Source organism: Heteronotia binoei, chromosome 8 (genome assembly GCF_032191835.1).
Source record: "Heteronotia binoei isolate CCM8104 ecotype False Entrance Well chromosome 8, APGP_CSIRO_Hbin_v1, whole genome shotgun sequence".
Taxonomy (NCBI): domain Eukaryota; kingdom Metazoa; phylum Chordata; class Lepidosauria; order Squamata; family Gekkonidae; genus Heteronotia; species Heteronotia binoei.
In genome coordinates, this window is record NC_083230.1 from 32,463,476 (window position 1) to 32,483,764 (window position 20,289).

General features: G+C 39.3%; 1 protein-coding gene across 8 annotated transcripts in view; it reads right to left on the reverse strand.

Annotated features, from left to right (window-relative positions):
* The window catches only part of FOXP2 (forkhead box P2), a 919,977-nt gene that overhangs the window by 81,912 nt on the left and 817,776 nt on the right, over positions 1–20,289 (reverse strand). For 7 of the 8 annotated variants that reach the window (XM_060244871.1, XM_060244870.1, XM_060244872.1 and 4 more), the window contains 5 exons: positions 14,709–14,846; positions 13,396–13,566; positions 10,273–10,435; positions 3,242–3,455; positions 601–705 (listed from right to left, as the gene is read on the reverse strand). In XM_060244871.1, the coding sequence (XP_060100854.1) occupies positions 601–705; positions 3,242–3,455; positions 10,273–10,435; positions 13,396–13,566; positions 14,709–14,846 (791 nt within the window). The remainder of the gene's footprint in view (positions 1–600; positions 706–3,241; positions 3,456–10,272; positions 10,436–13,395; positions 13,567–14,708; positions 14,847–20,289) is intronic. The other variant, XM_060244873.1, reaches the window with a different exon arrangement.

Here is a 20,289-nt window from a genome sequence, read left to right on the forward strand (position 1 = left end):
AACTGGAGCTGTGAACCTTTTGTATGCTACATTGAACTTACTGACTTTTATTTTGAGTAAGCCCAGATGAGTGCAAATTATGATTAGCAAAGAACAGGCCTAGCAGGCCTTGAATTCAGCAGGAGCCCACAAGAGCACAGCTCCTGAACCTTTCTGATGATTCCCCCTCCTCCTCCCCACTTTGTCCATTGAATAGTAGGTGCAGCTGCATAAAAATACCTGGATGAGCTCCAGCACCTATTTTTCTACAAAACGATCACTGGGCACATTTATTTATTCTTAAGCATCCATACAAAACATATAGCCAGTTAGTGAGAAATATTTCAAAGTTGCATGGATCTCTGATATCAAATGGCTTGGGCTTGCTTCAAACCCTCCAAGGGTATATTTCAGTAAAGGGGTAATAGGCAGAGTGAACATTGTGCCACTGCAAAACCCATAGAAACGTTTTATTATAAAAGATAATAACTCGACCCTCTACAGAGGACCTTGGTTATCAGGTTGTTTGACATATAAACAATGCCTGAGACACTTTACAGTTGAGCTTGACTTGCAATCTGCATTCCCATTGCTCAGTAATAATAAAAAAAATCAACCTACTTTAAAAACTGTCCGAAATCTTCACAAATACTTTCACATCCAGGCCATTTGCAAACTCCATGGCCATAGAGAGTATGAGAGGCTCCGGTTTCCTCATGGGATGAACTGTGGTAAAAGAATAAGGCATCAGATTCCTTTCAAACACCCCGCCCCCCTCCAATAAAAGTTGGAGGCTGCCAGTGCCTGTCAGGTTATGATCAGTGACAAACAGGTCAAAACAGGTCAATTCAGCTCAGAGCAGTCAGAAAAATCTAATTGTTCTACTGACTAGTTCAACTGCCAAGGCTAGATGATGTTCTAATTAGAGAAAAGACAGAGTCAAAGATTACTGTGAATAAAGGATGAAAAAAATGACAGTATTTTACAGTATGCTAATTTTACCATATGACCTCTGTGTAATATTTTACCTCTAAATAACCTCCACCCCCACATGGATCAGTTTTGCAACAAAAAAGTTACCTAACAAAGATTTATAAATATTTATTTGTTTTAGATTTTTATTAATAAAACAACTGTAAACAACAGTATTAACTAAGGTTTCATTCCAGGGCACCATTTTCACAAGCAGCTTAATGCTATATCCAAAAAAAACCCCCATATGCATGATTGTCTTTTGTGCAAAAAACAAAAACAATATCTGTTACTCTGTTAATTATCAGTGACACATTTTTCTTCTGCCTCAATGCTGTTGAAGGGCTCTAACTTACAGAAGAAGCAGCCATTTCCCCCCCACTAGCTAACCTTGATAAAACAACAAAACTGAAGGCACTTCAGTCCTCAGGTCTGGGCAGAGGATCCCTCAATTATTAAGGCTCCTCCCCGCTGCCAGCCAGCAGGAAATATCGGCAGGAAAGCTGCAGGGGGGCGGGGTGAGCAGACAGAGTAATGTTGCTCTCAGTCCCTCTGTTTGTTTGGAGGAAAACTCCACCCCCTAGGCTGTTCTTTCATTTTCCTATTAGTCTGAAGAAGTTGGTTGAATACAACAGATGGTTATATTTAGCAATGTGACTAAATTGCCCCAGTGAAGACTGTATTCAGGGGAACTGCACTGCTGTATTTTTAGTTATTTTAGGGAATGGGGAAGTCTCCTGGCTCCACCCCCAAAGTCCCCAGGTATTTTCTGAGTTGGACCTGGCAACTGTACTTCTAGATGTTATCATTTTAAAATAATGGAATATTATAAATACATTTTTATAAGTAATTAAAAAAGGAATGCTACATAGACACCAGTTATATATAATATTTCTTTCTGTAAGCTATCATCATATCTGGACACAATGACACAGGTTGGACTTAAAGTAATCCTTGTGCAAATGGAAGGTGTTTCTGAACATACATAAGGATGGGTGATTCCCCCCCTGAGAATTCTGCACAATTTCCCCTTTACACTATTACTTCCACTTTTCCTACTATTCTTCCACTTGTCCTACACTTAAAAAAATGTCATAAATAGTCAAAGCTTATTGACGTAAGAGCTTTATCCAAATCTGTACTGCAGTTATTCTAATAATGTGAGATTGTTCCAGTTAAAAAACCCTAGGCTGAAACTTCTATTGCAACATTGCCTTAATTCATTCCTAAAAATATAGCATTAATAAAAATTATACAGGTACCACATGAATGTAATTCTAACATAATTATGGATTCAATATATGGATTCTATATATGAATGATATGGATTCAATATATGAATTAAACCTTCTGCAAAAATTTTCAAAAACTGATATAGATACTATAGACTTTATCTTCAGTAGAACCCCAAGATATAAATTTGTGTTGTCAAGTGGATATTCCCACAAACAATAGAACTACAATCCAGCTACAATCAATAATGATTCAACCCGGTTGAAAGCAACGTGATAAATTCATTGTAATTAATGTATTCCTTTGATTTAAATGGGTCTCAATCACAATTAATTTCAATTGGATTAGGGCTAACAATACAAGCAATCCATATGATAAATTCTCATCAGAAGCAACCAGATTCACTAAGGGTACCATGATCTTCCTTTAATTTCAGTGCGGCTTCCATCAGTGGGCCACACAAGGCCCTTTAAAATGAAAGAAGGTGGCATAGCAATAATATTGTGTAAAACATATATTTTATGTTCATCAGTGTAAGTATGCAAGATGGGAAACATTGCTTGTATCCTACCAAAGCACACAGCCAAATGCAGAGCTTTCCTCTAGAGGGACAGCCCACTGGAGGATGTTTCCTTCTGTCAACGGCCTCACACTTCACAGTCATATGCAGGCCTCAGATTCAGTGGGAGATCACAGGAGCACAGCTCCTGAACCTTTCTGAGAGTTCCACCTCCTCCTTCTGAGAGTTCCACCTCCTTGTCCACTGAATAGCATGTGCAGCTGCATAACAATCCCCGGATGAGCTCCACCACCTATTTTTTTTTTAAATGACCTCTGGTCATATGCAACCTATTATACTCAATACATAGTAACAAATCTTGTAACTCAAGCTGGGAATGTTACAGTGTTTTCATTCCTCTTTTAAAAAAAATCATTAAATCTAAGAGACTAGATTCAAAGTGACTAATTGTGTTCAACAAAGGGTTTCTTTACTGGGTAAGTCATAACTATGATGCCTGTTATGACAGATAAAAACACAAATGAGAAATCTCATTACCTGTCTCGTCTTGCATTTAGAACTGATGACTGTCCATTCACTATGGAATGATGAGTTATTGGTGGTGACGCTTTGGAAGTGGTGGAGGAGGTAGTAGAAGAGGAATTGTTAGTAGTGAGGTCAAGCCCTCCATGCTTAATGCCATTGTCTTCCATACTGTGAACTCCAGTAACTTCTTTCCACAACTGCTGAATATCAGCAGGACTTAAGCCAGCTATAAAATGAAAGAAACCTCCACTAATATAGCAAAAGCAAGAGGTTCATATAATAAGCTCAGTGTTATTAATGGAATAATGCCAACAATAAAAGTGATGCAGTTTTTCCAGTACAATCAACATGCAGTAAAATAAAACTTCCATTTTATTTCTATTGGCAAGGAGAAAAATTTGGCTCTTTTTTCTCTTATGAGTCAATTAAAGGTCATGGGCTTACCTAATATGCTATTCCTTAAAACACTGATTTGAAAATCAAAGCTATATACAACAACTAGCATCTACTGTTTGAACAAACAGGTAATGAAAGAAGCTTTTAGATGACATTTTCATTAACTGCGGAATGCACTTTTTGAACCACAACAATGGCTAAATGTATCCAAAGTTCACAAAGTTTTTCAGAAGCATTTCTTTAGCTAAAAATATAATTGAAATCATATCCAGTTGCAATAAAGACACAAGCAATAGCTTACACTTTTCCAGGAAAGAATGTACGTCAGGGGAACAAGTTGAAGGAACACTGGATTAGTACATAAGTATTAAAACCTAGGACAGAATTTCCTTAATATACAGTAATTAGCATGGGTTAATTTCTAACCACACTGTAGGTACTCCTGTTTAATTTCTGAATTGCAATAAATAAGTTATTTCCAGAGGAGAAACAGCTTTCAGACAAGGGCTAGTCAAATGGACACTTCTTTGAATGTACCACATAACTCAATAGCACCACTATTTTGAGATGATTTTGTATGGACAAGCACTTTGCCATTCCTTCGCAACTTCTCTCATAGGGAAGAAGTAGGCAGATATGACTAACATCATTGATTACAAGTCTATGCTCTTACAAGCATTGCACTGACCAAAAAGATGCCATTATGCCTGAGACAACCCAAATTTCTTATTAAACTTTTCTTTTTAATCCACAAAAAAGATCCATATAATGGCTTAAAATCTGCCTTGAGTCTTAGCAAGTAAAGTGGACTATAACTGATATAAGTAAACAAATGACTCGTCCATTTCTTGAATAAAATTTCAGTGGTAAAAAAGTCTTGTTTTTTAAGATGATGAAGGTAGTAGATACATTCTTGAAGATTTTCTTCCTTACAATTATTTCATATCAATATTGCTAAGTAAAATAAACAATGAAAACATGACTTAAAATGTCAGTAGCTGTCATTAATCATGCTTTTCCTACCAATGGATTGTCAACTTTTCTGGCTATCTCCCAATATCATATACCTTCTTGCACAAGAAAAACACAGCTTTTATTACATTGTAGTATATGCCAATGGGTACATTTTTCATGTGAAACTTATTGCTAACTTAGAAGTGCTTTTGCTTGAAAAGCAAAATAGAAAATGTTGAGTTGCACTAGAAAACTTAAAATCTTAGCGCACAAATATTTGTCATAGCAAGCGCACACAAAACAATGCCATTGATAGGAAACAGTAACCAAATAGATAATTGTGAGAAATACAAGTTGTATAATTGCTATCCTTTTTGCTCAAGGCAGTTTGCAAACAATTAATTGCATGAGTTGAGAATAATATTCACAAGCAAGATGCAGTACAGTAAATTAGGTTAGTAGATACTAATCTACTTTAACCATTTGAGATACTGCAATTGCTCTTGTTATACTTACCACTACATTAAATCAGACCTAACTCTATTATCAAAACATAATCAGTTTTTAAAAATTAGCCAGGGTTTCAACAATCCTACTCTCTTCCCTCATGATTTGCTAGCTAAGGGTGGGCTTGGAAGTCCTAAATCTCTCTTTCTTCTTTGTTTTCCTTGTGGATAAGTCCAAAAAGAAGGCTTGCCTAGAAAGGCCACTGTTCTATACTGTTTGCTGAGGAAATCATCTCCTTCATTAGCTATGTACAGAAAGTATTTTGCTCAAGGATCTACAATGCCACTTTGGAATCATTCAACAACACCCTTCTCCCCAAAAGTGTTCATACACATGTGGTTCATGCATTCATCGGGGTTCGTAATATTCTCATGTTACTTTCTTGTCACCGTACTGACATTGTTTCATGACAATAGAGAGCTCTTCGTGAGTTTGCACAGAAACATGGTTTGTGAGGTTTTTTCCTCCCTCAGTAATGTTAACTGGAGGTGATGTAAAGTCCTGCTCTCATCTCCTGATCAGTATAACACAGGACAGTATTCTGATAACTGATGTCGCCTCAGGGTCAAAGGAACAGATGCTTCCCCTGGGAAACCCAAAGGAGCTACAGGACCATATTAATTTGTTTTTTTTCCTCTTTCTTGCCACAGAGCCTGGGAAGAAGGTGAGCTTCTTCCAGAAGGAGAGGAGCAGTCAGCCTTTCTTCGTTATTTGCTGCACTTGGGGAAGCTCATACAATTTCTGTCTTCACTTTGGAAGTTTCACTATGAACAGCTGGATATTTAAGGCTAGTGATCATAATGATAGTTCAAACTGTTCAATACCTGAATAAGCTGAATTATAGTAAACTGTGATTGTGAAGTATTGTAGCAAAAGAGTTCTGTGCAAATCTTCATGCTGAATTGAGATACAAACATCTTCACTATAAAGTAAAAATTACACTGAAAATAGACATGACTTTCTACTACTTTTTGTATATATTCTCTTATATGCTGGAAAATTACAGACTTTTGTGTTCTCCCAGTTGTCTTTACAGTTTAGAACTCTGAAGTAAAATCTTTAATTCACCTGAGGCTAGACACAGACAGATGTTGAACCCCTTTTCCTCCTAGAACCACTGAGGTGCAGGGGCAGAAAGCAAGCATTTGAAGACTGATTACATTTTAATTTTACTGGACATCAAAGTTCTTAAAGTAGCAGACAAACTGCGGCTACTGAAGGTACATGTGTGATTGCTGCCTTTCCTATTGATCCACTTGCCCAACAGTTTGCAACAAAAATGGCATGTCATCACCACCAACACAAATTGTCTTCGTTTTGAACTAACTACTCTTAAAGGATTTCAGTCCACTTAAAGAAGGTGGGTTGGGGGAGTTTTGTTCACCTCCTTGGTAATTAGGTCATAGTGTTTCTCAGGGTTCAATTCTTCCCCCATAATGTTTAACATTTGCATGAACTTGAAAGTTATGGGATGAAATGTTATTAATATGCATAATGACATGAAATTCTTTTCTACCTGAATCTGTTGTGGTGGTATCTATTCTGGCCCAGGGTGTGGAAGTAATAAAAACTAAACTAGAATTTAACCCAAATGAGACTGAGAGACTGGGTTAGATTCAACCAATATTTCTAAAAGTGAAAAAGAAAGGAGGAGTTCCATTTGGTCATCAAAGGAGATTTCAGCGCCTCGAGCTAGGAGGTAGTCGGCTCCAATGACCCCCCCCCCCAATCGGGCAGTAGGAGGGGTGCTACAGCTGTAGCATCCCAAGGGGGGCTTTGGGGAGGCCCCCTGCTAGCAAGGAACTTGACAGGATCCAGAGAAACGACGGCGGTTGTTCCCTGTTTTTCCTGTCTGCTCCAGTGCTCCCACTGCCAAGATCGCCATGATGGCAGCAAGAGGTGATTGCCCGACTGCTTTTCTCTTTCAATAAACTTCTGATGCATCATTCTTCTACCTTAATCACTGGAATTCTACCACGAAAGTAAGTCAGCTTTCTAACAATACCGGTTAATAGATTTTTTAACATAACAATTGGAACTCTTCCAAAAGAAAGACGAAGAGGAGGGAAATTCCTCCCCCCTTTTTTCTCCGCAAGGAAGGCTTCTGAAAGCAAAGAACAAATTGGAAACTTTCAACAATTTAAACTGGACTGAGCAAAGATATTTGAATTGATTTGGTTTATAAATAAATAAGCGTCAATGAGAGCACCTTCTGGTTACAATACGGTCTGAACAAAAACGAGATATGCTTACAAGCGAAATGTATGTGATGCTTAATTAGGACTGAAATGGTTATAATTGAAATGCAGGAGGAGAATTTGAAGCTGAAAGAAACAGGTTAACTCGGTCTTTGACCTATTCTCTAACTTTGATTAACAAACTGAGGGTTTTTTTATGGAGGAAATGGCAGCTCAAATCAAAGCGCGTGATATTATGATTAACATAACCTCCTTAAAGCAGGAACTTGGTCGTTTAGCAGGGGACTTTTATTTTGAAATACAGCAAAAATGAAAATCTACACGAGCAGAGTAATAAAGAGTCCCCAGTGATGTCTGTCAAGCTGAGAAAAAAAGCTAAAGATTTGTTGGGAAAGGTCTGGAAGAAAAGCAAAATGGAGACATATAACTGCATAGTTATAAAGTTGAAATGGAAATCCACATCGACTATAGCCTGCACGAGAGGATGTGACGAAGCGGTGAATTCAGCAAAACAAATGGAGATATCAAGAGGAGAAAAGGCAAATTTCAGCAAGATGATCAAATTTTGGAAAGGCTTCAAAAAGAAGAGATTTTAAACTGTTTTTGGGTTGCTGTTTGTTGCTCCGCCTTTTTTTACATTTAGTTGGTTAATATTGAATCGATGAAAGAGGTTAATAAGTGATTCCATAATGGCAAACGAGGCTTTAAGAATTGGGATGCCTTTCTTCAGTTTGTTATAATTATCTATGGAAGTTAAATAGAATAATGTAATTAAGAGTGGGCTAAGGAGATTGCATGGGTTTTTATTTACCTAAAAATAATCAAGTATGGGAGATGAGGTAACTATTGCATATTAACTTGTGTTTTTCAGAGCACTATGAAAATAGGATTTACAGTCTCCAAAATTTTTAAAGAATTCTAAATGTTTAAAGTAGATAAAAAGTCAATCTGGGTAAATTTGTAATAAGACAGGCTACACAAATATTTTGTAATCTTACGTCTGCTCTTGATATTTCTGACAAGAGAAACTGTCTATAACGAAACAGATAAACTACTGAATTTTCTGTTTTTGCTTTCTCTCTCTGCTAAAAATAAATAAATTAACATTAAGGATTAAGGAACTATATTTACCTTTTATGCTTATGTTAACTGCTAATATTGTTAAACCAATTAGTTAGCTTTTACTTTAAATGATGTTAAATTTAACCAGTCAGCTCTGTTTCAGGGTTGGTTCTTCTGCTTTTCTCATTTGTATGTACTGAAGATTAAAAGTTCAGATTTACATTATAAGCTACAGAATACACCTAAAGTTGCACTACGTGCCCCCCGCCTCTGCTATTTAATGTCGTTGTGATGCTGTTGTTTTAAATTGTATTTATTGTATTTATTTATTTTATTGTATGTGACTGGTTTTTATCTGAATGTGATCCGCCCTGAGCCCGTCTGGGAAAGGGCGGAATGTAAGTGAACCAAATAAATAAATAATAGCTAAAAGTATATAACAAAATAAGAAGACTGTAGAATTAAAGGGTTATAATGGGCAAAACTTTAAGGTTTTCAGGTAGAAAGAATCTGGTATTTTGTCCTGAGGCAGAAATGTAACAGGTATACATGCTGCTTCTCTTTGTATTTTTGCTTATGTTTTTCTATCATGTATCCCCTTTCCTTTTTTGCTTCTGTAACCCCGCATTTCCTATCTTTTTTATATTCAAACTTTTCAAACATTTGGTCACCAAAGGCTATGCCAGGAATCTTGGGACCTAAATGTGGAAAAGCCATCTGTAGCATAGACCTTTTTCAGCTGTTATTATCAACCATTCATAAGGGGAGATCATGCATGATCCTTTCTATATGCCCAGTTGCCCAGTTGTGTGATATGGGCAATGCAGTTATCTTCCTGTTTTAGTAAGTGCAACTGGAAACCACAGGTTTTTTAGGGTACCTGTTTGCATGTACCAAAGATGGAAAATACCTGCATTGCCCAGTTCACAAAAAGATGACTGCATGTACTGATCACAATGACTGAAAAAGGCTTCTGTAGCACCTTTAACAAGCTTCAGTTGGTTCATCATCTGCAACCCTTCCTTGAGAAACGTGATCTGCTCACAGTGATCCATGCGCTTGTCATCTCCAGCTTTGGTTACTCTAATTATGATCTACACAGAACTTTCCCAGAAGATGGTTCAGAAACTCCAGCTAATCCAAAATTCAGCAACTACATTGCTTGGGGGCTGGAGTACAAGCAGTATTGACTGATCTTTACTAGTTGTTTGCTTGCTTGTGATCCCAGGTCAAGGGTCTGGTTTTGAACTATAAAGCCCTTTACAACGTTGGTATAAATGGCTTAGCTTGCTGTTATAATTTTTTTTTTTAAGTTTCTGGAAGCTGCAGCTTTTTTGCTGACTTATCTCTTGTAATAATTCCTCCTTACTATTGATATATGATTTATTGTTCATATTTATTGTTTTAATTTGTAATTCGTAATTTTACTGTTGTAATATGTCCTGATTACCACTGCAAACAGGCAAGGTAAAAATTTCCTAAACCAACAATATTTATTCAAATTGTTTGTGATTCCCCTTTCCTTCACTGAGGTTTCAATTTTTTTCTTTTTTATGGTGGCAAATATTCTTCAGAATATACAATACTATCTACTGAGTCAGAGCATTGGTTAAATATTCCCATTCACAAAAAGTGGGTTATCTAACCTCAGTGTAAATGAATAAACCTTGAAAAGATGTGATAGTTTGTTTTTAATATATAATTAAAAAGGACATCCTGATGCAGTATTCTGCTGTAAATACCTTCTGATTTTTTTTAAACCCGAACACAAGTGTTGGGCGGGGGGGGGGGGGGAGGAAAAACAAAGACCACAGGAAGACTCTAGAATAAAGTTGGTTTAAAAGAGAAAAACTAACACCAAAAGCAGTAGAAATTGAATGGTAATGAGACAAAGCTGCAAACTGGAAATACATTGAGTAATTATACCTTGTGGCAGCGACTGGACAGGAAGAGCAGACTGGCCTGGTGGAATGGAGATGAGTCCCTGACGCTGAAGGTTCAGCAGATGCTGCTGCTGTTGAAGTTGTTGCATCTGGAGGAGCTGCTGCTGGAAGACAAGCTGCTGGGCTGCCAACTGCTGTTGCTGCTGCTAGATATAGATACAATTTTAAAGAGAAAATATATGACAAATGCAGCCAAGAGTAAAGCTTGCAGTAAAAACTGTCACACATGGAAGTGGCAGCTCAAACAGTTTACCCTCTTAGCTCCATTATTAAACATTACTTGCAGAAACAGCCAACATTTGATTTCCCCCCTCCTTAATTTATTTTTATTTCGGGTAATTAAGTGACAAGGTTATTAAAAGAAGCAGGCGGCATGCTCTTAAAGCTGGTCTTCTGCAAAGGGTCAGAAGGAAGCTGACAACAGCTGTTCCAAAACAAGACAGAGAGAAAGGGGGAAAAACCCACACATTGTGATATCTGATAAATTTATCTAGGCTAAAAAGTGTAACTCTTTACAACAGTCTGTGTTCCAAGGCACTCTTGTTTTTCCAATTGAATAAGTATGATTTACAGTGGCCCATAAATGAAGTCTCCAGTGATCTATTAGTAAACTGGGATGTAGCCTCCGCTTTACTGGCCTGTTAGCTCTTTGCTGCTCTTTTTTTGTGGAGGCGGCAGGGGGGGGGGAATATTAAAAACCCAGCATTATATTTGAGGCAAAGAAGAACCCCCTATTATAAGGAAAAAAGCATAACTTCCAATTTTGTGAGGCGTTACAAGACAAACTGGAGTTCTTTAGGCTCAGGAGGGTAGAAGGATGTAGTCACACTTCAGAGAAAGACAAGCTGCTGTGGAAGACCTTTCGTTTTTTTGAGTTTGGGGAAAAGAGAAACTTCTGATGCACTCACTGGAAAACAGACTGCATAATGGAGCAAGTCATGTGGATTGCCCAGAGCCTCAGGAGAAATAAGGGAACAATTTCTATTCCGTAGTTGATGGCTGTCTGAAATTCTATTCACAAATCCAAACAGAAACAAAGCCTCAGGAGGTCAGGACAGTTTCCTGTACGTTTGCATAATGGGCAGCTACAAGACAACGTCTAGGATACCTGCTGATCAATTTAACTACTTCAACATGTTTTGTTTGTATTATGTTTATATTTGATGCTGCTTGCTGACAAACGCAGGCTAGGCCTGAGAAGCTGGCTTGTCAGGTTGATTTATGAGCACATCAAACTGTAACTTTCTACTCACCACTCCAAACATACAGTAGCAGTTCATTAATCAGGGTCTGTGACTTTGAAATCTGTGCCCAGAGCTCCCCCCCCCCCCACAAACTCCTGCTCTGCTTTTCTAAATAATGGACTACATTTGCATGATCTGTATCCTCTACACAAAGACAAGGTAAGACTCCAATGTGTGGTCATCATCTAATAATCTGCAGTTTGCCTATTGTCCAGTAGGTATGACCACTGAACTTTAGAGGATGGCAGAAAGGGAAGCTAACTCCCAAGTGCTATGGTCACAAACAAGGGATAGCTGCAAAGTTCTACTGCTACAGCTATCAATTTATGGCCAAACTAGACAGTACACTTTCTAAAGGGTTCTGGGTTTCCCAGACTCAATTCTCTCCTTGCAGACGTACAGCAGCCCAAGGGAGAAAAGCATCTTGTCTTTCTCTCTGGGCTTTTCCTGACCAGAAATAACACTGGGTTGGGGGAGGCATTTCCTTCTTTTTGGCTGCTCCATATGCACAGAAAAAGAGGGAAGTGACTCTGCTCAGTGTTGGTTGGAAAAAGGCTCAGAGGGGAAGGCAAGAGCCCTCCCCCCATTCCATATTGCAGTTCCCAGTTCAATCAGGCTCTCCTTAATTTTCAAACTGATAGTCCCCACAACTGCAGGGAGAAAGTGTCATGTCTGGGCAACCCAGATTCAACTCTTTAAAAAATGTAATGTAATGAAATTTCTAGTTTAGCACTTAGCAAAAATATAGAAGCACTCTTCCCAAGGACTAATGTTTGTACCGATTTTGACAAATGAGAAACAGGGGAGTGTTTTAAAGGCAATGCAAAGAAAAAAATATTTATTTTATTAAAACATATTTATCCTTTTCTCCTGGTTCAAGGTGGCTTACAATAATAGTTAGAAACAGAGAAGTTAAATAGTTATTAAAAATCAAATTATACAGAAGTCGTCAGCCAGCAAAATGAGTAGTCAGCATATTCAAGTCAAATTTTTGACTGCAAAGGAATTTATTCTAACACGCTTGTCCAGTTATTTAATAGTGTGTATGTGCATATGGATCATTTCACCAACTGTCTTGGCCATTTCCCCAGGTTGGTTTTGTCTCCATGCAGTGCTCACTGAGGACATTTTTACACAGATAATTTCTTGTACAAACCCAAATCTCCATGGATACAGTTGCAATTTTTAACAGTGATTTTGGCAACTGCAGCTGTGCATTTTGTCAGCCTCTGCTATCGGAGGAATTACCCTTGAGAAGCAGAGGCTGTATCCACAGAGATAGTTCATATCATCCATTTACTGCACCAGTATGTCCACAGGGACAAAACTGTAAACTAGCCATGAGCTATATCGACACCAATAGATTCTCATAAAAATAATCGTAAATATAAAGGATACAGTCCTGGGTTCTACAGGTGCCCGTCAGGACTTTCACTTGGACCTGCTGAGCTTTTTAGAAAGTGGGTGGGGCCACTGTAAGGCAGGGCTTATTATTAGCTGCTCTCATTAACATGAAAGGGTTTTCTATAGCAGCAATGGCGGCAGCAGCCATTGGAGGATCAGGAGGACTGGTAAGCATTCATGTTTTCCTTAGCCAGTGTATAAATCAATTCCCTCTTTAGGCTTTCGTTCTCTATATTCTCCCTCCTTTTTTCTTCTTTCCCTTCTGTGACTCTCTTGCACATCGGGGAGGGAGGTATCACATTTGGCTCCGGCTATCATTTTGGAATGGCACTCACCACTTCCTATCGACATTCCAAAGGTGCCTGCAGGCTCAGAAAGGGTGCGGACCCCTGATCTAGCCCTTTTTGTTGCCCAAACCCAAGCAATGATTTTTTTGGTTGACTGTTTAAGAATCAAACCTCTTTCACTTGCTTTCCTGGATGTTGCTGCTGCTGCTGCTGCTGCTGCTGTTGTTGCTGCTGTTGCTGCTGCTGCTGCTGCTGTTGCTGCTGTTGTTGCTGCTGTTGCTGCTGCAAAAGCTGAAGATGTAGCTGCTCTTGCTGTTTCTTGTAAAACTCTTGTAGCTGTTGCTGAATAAATCATTTTGACTTTGATAAACAGGGACAAAGTTTCAAATACTATAAAAGTCTCCTGAACTCTTCTAGATGGATAATATGGCAGGGCAGTCGTTAGGATTCACCTTCGAACAATAATACAGCTCGAAGAAACAGATCTACATTTTTTTTTTCAAGACAGCTCTGAAATTTTCCATTGCAGATTCCAAAATGTTCTAAACAAAGGGATATATATTCTAGAAAGCATGCAGCAAGTGTCAACTTACTCCCCCAAATTACCACATACCGTAAATTCAATACAGATCCAAAATAAAATGTAGCTTCCAAGTAGAAAGTCATCTAACTTAGCAAATATTCAAAAGTTCCAGTAAGGCCAAGCAAAATCACTCATTCCTTAGAAGGGCAGACTGTAGAAAAGTTAATTATTCCATTACCTGTTTAACAGGATGCAGGATTTACTAAAACAATCTGCATGTTTTCACCATACTAACTATAGACTGTTTAAACTAGGGGTCCACATGGTGGGTAAACATTAGGGGTAAACATGGTGCCTACCTGTGAGTGCCATCATGCCCACCAATACCTTTTTGGGCCCCTGACAAGTGTTTTTAAATGTGGGTGGGGCCAGGTGGGGCTTTTGCCCAGCATATCTTCTGACTGGCCATCTGATTGGCTGTGCAGTTAAAAACACACTGGTTTAATAGCAGCTGTTTAATATCCTTTACAAATCTGGATTAAGTAAAGAGCCATATGCTGCAAACCTAGTCAACTGTGGAAAAATTAACCTTTTATTTGCCTCTTATCACAAAAACCAGAACGGAGAGAGGCAGTATTAGTATTAGTTTTTATTAGTGGATATTATTAGCTTTATTATCAATGCTTTAAGATTTGAAATTGGCCACTGGGTTCATGAGTTATTGCTCAAATTAGAACCCGTAAGAAAAAAATGGCATATTGATGATGTAATAAAAAACTTAAGCTACCAATCAGAACAAGTTATCTCATTAAAACATAATAGATAGATATACATCTTTCAGGAAAAATAAATAAATTTTGCCACCTTACTCAATAGCAATATATCAATGATTGGTTCTTGGCCCGCAGACTATGAAGAAGGCTGAGCTATGTTAACAGGTCATAAAGATTAATAACATTACCTGCTGTAACATAACTGCTTGTTGTTGTTGGAGAAGTGCTTGAAGCTGCTGTGGAGATAACACTTGCTGCTGAAGAATTTGCTGCATTTGCTGAGGGGTGATCACCTGGGGAGTCATCATGGCCACTGAGACAGGTACCTGAAGAAGCAAAGATGGCCAATATACTGAGATTCACATATACCTTGACGCTATATTTTTAAATAACCATTTGTTTTGTAAAAGATCAATGTATTTTATATCATCACATTCTCCTCTAGTTCTCTATTTTTATTTTTTACAATCCACAGCTGAACAGAATATCATTCTAAACATACAATGACTTTCATAAACATCAGTCATGGCTCTATTTGGGGCCAAAGGAGTGCCATTTGACATGAGCCTCAAGCTTAAACGGAGTCCTCAAGTTTATATACCTGAACTTTTGGCCTTTGATAAGTTTCTCAACTTGTTTTTGTATGCCTCATGTGTAGCCATTTTAAAATTTTTATTATGGCTAGGGACCTCAAAAGCAAGAATTTGCGTGGGACACTCCAGACTTCTTAGAGGGCCTGTTTCTGATGTTACTCAGACCATGACATCCCATATTTCTCTGGTCCCTGAATTGGTGGGGAAATGTGGAATGCTGTGATGTCGCAAGATGAAGAACGTTCTACTAGAGATTATGTAGTAGTTAGGAACTAGATGCATAGCGGATGTTTTTGGCAACACTGTTCAGAATACCATTTAGTCTGGCTTCCACTTTTTATTAATTCAATATAATTTGTGAGGTAGACTGGTCTGTTCTTGCTGTGTCTTTAATAAATACACAGTCAGCACCCTTCCCCCATATGCCTATAAACAAGGAGATTTGCCTCTTTCACCTGGCAAGTTCAGATGTTTTTAGTACTTAGACTGCATTAAGCAATGTGTGTTCCAATTTCTAATCTGTCTTATGGGGACCTTCGCAATTTTGATACCCACCACAGTGTCTTAGTCAGTGAGTGAGAAAGCACTAGTGATCTTATGCACACATGTAACACTGTTCAGTAGCAACCTATTAAGGCTTCAGAAATGTGGTATACTAATCGAAGACAGATAGGCTTCCCAACCCCCCCCGTCCTGGCAGGGGACCCCCGAATTTGCAGCCTCCTCCCCCGGTCTCCAAATATCCGGAAGCGGGGGGGGGGGAGAACATGCGTGTAGGCATCATGCAGTTGTAGAGCTTCTGCAGGTTTAGAAACCTGCAAACTGTTCTGTTTAAGACTGTTCCTTTAAGGAAACAAGAAGGGCTTCATTGGAAAGGGTCAGTAATAGTTTCCATGGAGAACGGCCCCTCCCTTTCTTTTGCTTTCGTTTTCACAGCAAGTAGAGTTCTGCAGGAAGAAGATCTAGTATGTTAAGTATTTGTGTGTGTGAGAGAGGGAGGGGGCAGGGGATTCCCTAGTTTGGAGGCCCTCTCCCCCCCTCCCGCTTTAGAAAGCGTGTGGGGGGGGGAATGTCTACTGGGCACTCTATTATTCCCTATGGAGAACGATTCCGATAGGGAATAATAGGGTATTGATCCGTGGGTATTGGGAGCTCTGGGGGGGGGGGGCTATTTTTTGAGGTCGAATGAAAGTTTAATACGGTCAAAGACCAATCAATTAAATACAAATAACTTAATAAGATACAGTCAGGCAATAGTAAAATGGGAATAAAACATACACAGTATAAAATATAATTAGGCAATACTATAATGAGAATAAAACATAGACAGTATAAAATATAATTTCCTCCCCAAAACACTGATTAAATTCCAGAACCAAGGCGTTCAATTGGGTATTCCCCTTAAGAATTGCTTCTGGAGACTTATGGCTCGCGAAGCAAACTTTGCCACACATAAAGTGGTTCCTTTGTTCCTATCAGCCAATAATCTGTCTAGCTGAAATCTAATATTTCTTCCAGGGACACTGGCACAGATCGGGAGTATATACTCGGCCCTAATATGCTGATATAATTTACATTGGAATAGTACATGCTCCCTATCTTCCGGTTTATTGTCCCCACAAATACACAGTATCTCCTCGTATAATTGTCCTGTGTATCTGCCTTCAATAATAGCTGACGGTAACATATCAAATCTGAGAAGAGTAAATGCTCTCCTATACTCTGCTTTGTCAAGATTTTGCAAGTATGGCATCAGTGTTATTTTATGTAACTCCTCTATTCCTGGTAAATAGCCTTTAAGCTGATTCAGATCATGCTGTCTTTCAACATCCAAGATCCTCTGTTTAAGAAAGGGTTTAACCAGATTATGCTCCATATTGAGCAAAAATTGTTTAGATAGTCCATAATAGCCCAACTTGGACTCCATTTCTCTGATCCACAGAGGAACAAATGAATCTCTTACTATCAGCCCCGCCAAACTAGTGGGCTGAATCATTAATTTGTACCAGTAGAGAATAGCAGCAATCCACAATCTTGCTTTCACTGTAACCATACCCGTTTCTACTCTGATAAGTGAGTTGGGAGCACATGGAGGGACTTGTAGTATATGCCTAAGGAATTTGGATTGCACTTTCTCCGCTAACTGCCAGAGATGCTGATATGGTGTTATACTCAAAGGTGCCCCATATAACATTTGGGCGAGGGCCTTGGCCTTAAAGATAGGGAATAATAGGGTATTGATCCGTGGGTATTGGGAGCTCTGGGGGGGGGGGCTATTTTTTGAGGTAGAGGCACCAGATTTTTAGTATAGCATCTAGTGCCTCTCCCCAAAATACCCCCCAAGTTTCAAAACGATTTGACCAGAGGGTCCAATTCTATGAGCCCCAAAAGATGGTGCTCCTATCCTTAATTATTTCCTATGGAAGAAAGGCATTTAAAAAGGTGTGCTGTCCCTTTAAATGTGATGGCCAGAACTCCCTTGGAATTCAATTATGCTTGTCACACCCTTGTTTCTGGCTCCACCCCCAAAGTCCCCAGATTTTTCTTTAATTGGACTTGGCAACCCTAAAGACAGATCAGATTTTATCAAGCTTAAAAGTTCATATTGCATATGTTTTCTGAATTACTGCTTCATGTCATGAATGTTGGTTATTATAAATATGTATTTTTAAAATAGATAACCACACCACTGGGGTCTCAACAGTTTACAATCCAACCAGCCTTATGTGTCATAATACTTCTACAACAAATGGATATAGAGCCTAGATTATTTTGAAAGATATAAAAAATACAATTATGCTGCAAACAATCTTTTGGAATATCCATCCATCCATCCATCCATCCATCCATCCATCCATCCATCCATCCATCCATCCATCCATCCATCCATCCATCCATCCATCCATCTATCTATCTATCTATCTATCTATCTATCTATCTATCTATCTATCTATCTATCTATCTATCTATCTATCTATCTATCTATCCATCCATCCATCTATCCATCTATCCTGTTGTGAAGAATAATACAACAGGCTTTAGAAAGAAGTTCTGGGCAAGTGCCCCCTCTTGCTGTCTTCCCACCCACCCAAGTGAAGGTATTCACTCCCCCCCCCACCTCAAAGGGAGCTGATCTCTGCCATCTGGAGAGCACTTGTAATTCTGAGTGATCTTCAGCCACCACCTGGAGACTAAGCAACCAAAGAGAAATCATAGATGAAATAGAGTCAGGAGATCCACCGGTTCCGTGATACTAGCCTCAAAAAGCAAAACAAGAACTGTAAATTTAAATTTAAATAATTTAAATAATATTGATAATATAATTATAATAGTAAATAAAGCCACAGTTAATGAACAAGAAAAGGGACTTCAGCAAAGGAGACAAAACTGCATTTCGTACAGGAAGTCCAATTGTAGCATGGTTCTTCTAGCTGTAAGAAAGAGCCCCGTGGCGCAGAGTGTTAAAGCTGCAGTACTGCAATCTTAAGCTCTGCTCATGACCCGGCGGAAACTGGGTTTTCAGGTAGCCAGCTCAAGGTTGACTCAGCCTTCCATCCTTCCGAGGTCAGTAAAATGAGTACCCAGCTTGCTGGGGGGAAAGTGTAGATGACTGGGAAAGGCAATGGCAAACCACCCATAAAAACTCTGCCTTGAAAACATTGTGATAGCAATGCACCCCAGAGTTGGAAACGACTGGTGCTTGCACAGGGGACCTTTCCTTTCCTCTTCTAGCTATATGCGAAAATAATAACACTAAACACTAAAAACTTTTAAAAGGACCACATGGCTGATAACAGACGGCCAGTTTGGGGCGGCCAGTTGGGGCGGCTTGCAGCTTCCCCAAAGAAAGCCACCAAGAGCGCTTCCGGAGGGCACCGGAAGAAGGGGCGGGCCTTGGGCAGCGTGTGGAAAGCTCCCACATTCCACTCGCGGCTCCCCAGGCACTTGTAAGGCACTCTCCGGGCTTCCGGATGGCCAGCCACTGCCTCAGAGCTGCCCCAGCAAAAAGGGACCACTTTCCAAGTGGTCTTTTTTTGAGCTGGTTGGAGCGTCTCTCAGGATGGGTTAAGTGCGGGACGGGGGCGGCCGGCAGATGTTGCCGTGTGGTTGGTTTTTTTGGGTCGACTTCAGAGGCGTCTCTGTGTCGCCCCAAAGTGCCAGTCTGTAATCAGCCCACCAGTGCCAATATATAATTACAAAAATAACATTATCCCACCTCAAAGCTTCACAATTCAGGACCTGGCAAGAATGCTTTTGGGCACCTGCAAATCACTGGTGCAGCAGCTCTAGTCTTGCAAGTTGCAAAACGCCAAGGTAGGTATTTAAAAGCATAGGTGTAGCTCATAATTAGGTCCCCAGAGCATATGCGTTTTGCAATTTTCTCAGACAGCTAGAAGAAGTGTCTGTGAAATGGGGACAACGGAGTACTATCCCATCCACTAAGGATTCATCGTACATAGCAGCGCATTTAGATTCATGCCTAGCTGCACTTTGAGAGGACTTTGAAATATTTGGACACTTATCTTTTGTGATTGTTTTGATTTGTTACAATTTGACTTCTTGTATGAAATGGGGTTTTGTCTCCTTTGCTGAAGTCCCTTTTCTTGTTCATTAACTGTGGTTTTATTTACTTGGTTTTATTTACTATTCATTGTCTTGATTTACTACTGTAATTCTATTATCAATATCATTTAAATTATTTAAATTTATGGTTCTTGTTTTACTTTTTGAGGCTGGTATCACAGAACCACTGGTTCTTCTGACCAATGTTCCCTCTAAGCTGCAGAATCTTGTGAGCAAAAATTCTACTTTGTGAGCTACTGGCAATAAAGTTGTGACCTACTGCCATTAAAGTTGTGAGCTACTGCATAAATTAGTGTGCTCTGGAGTCATCCTTCCTGAATGAAGACAAAAATGTGTGAGCTGGAGGCTAAAAATTTGTGAGCTAGCTCACGCTAACTAAGCTTAGAGGGAACACTGCTCCTGACTCACCTGGAGACTGGCAACAGTGGTTGCCCAGGAGGAAATGGCTGATTTGGAGGGTGGAGTCTACGGCATTGCACCTCTTGAGGTCCCACCCCTCCTCAAACCCTACCCTCTCCAAGTTCTACCCCTCAACTCTCCAGGAATTTGGCAACCTGGAGTTGACAACTGCTAAGTCACAATGGCTTTTATA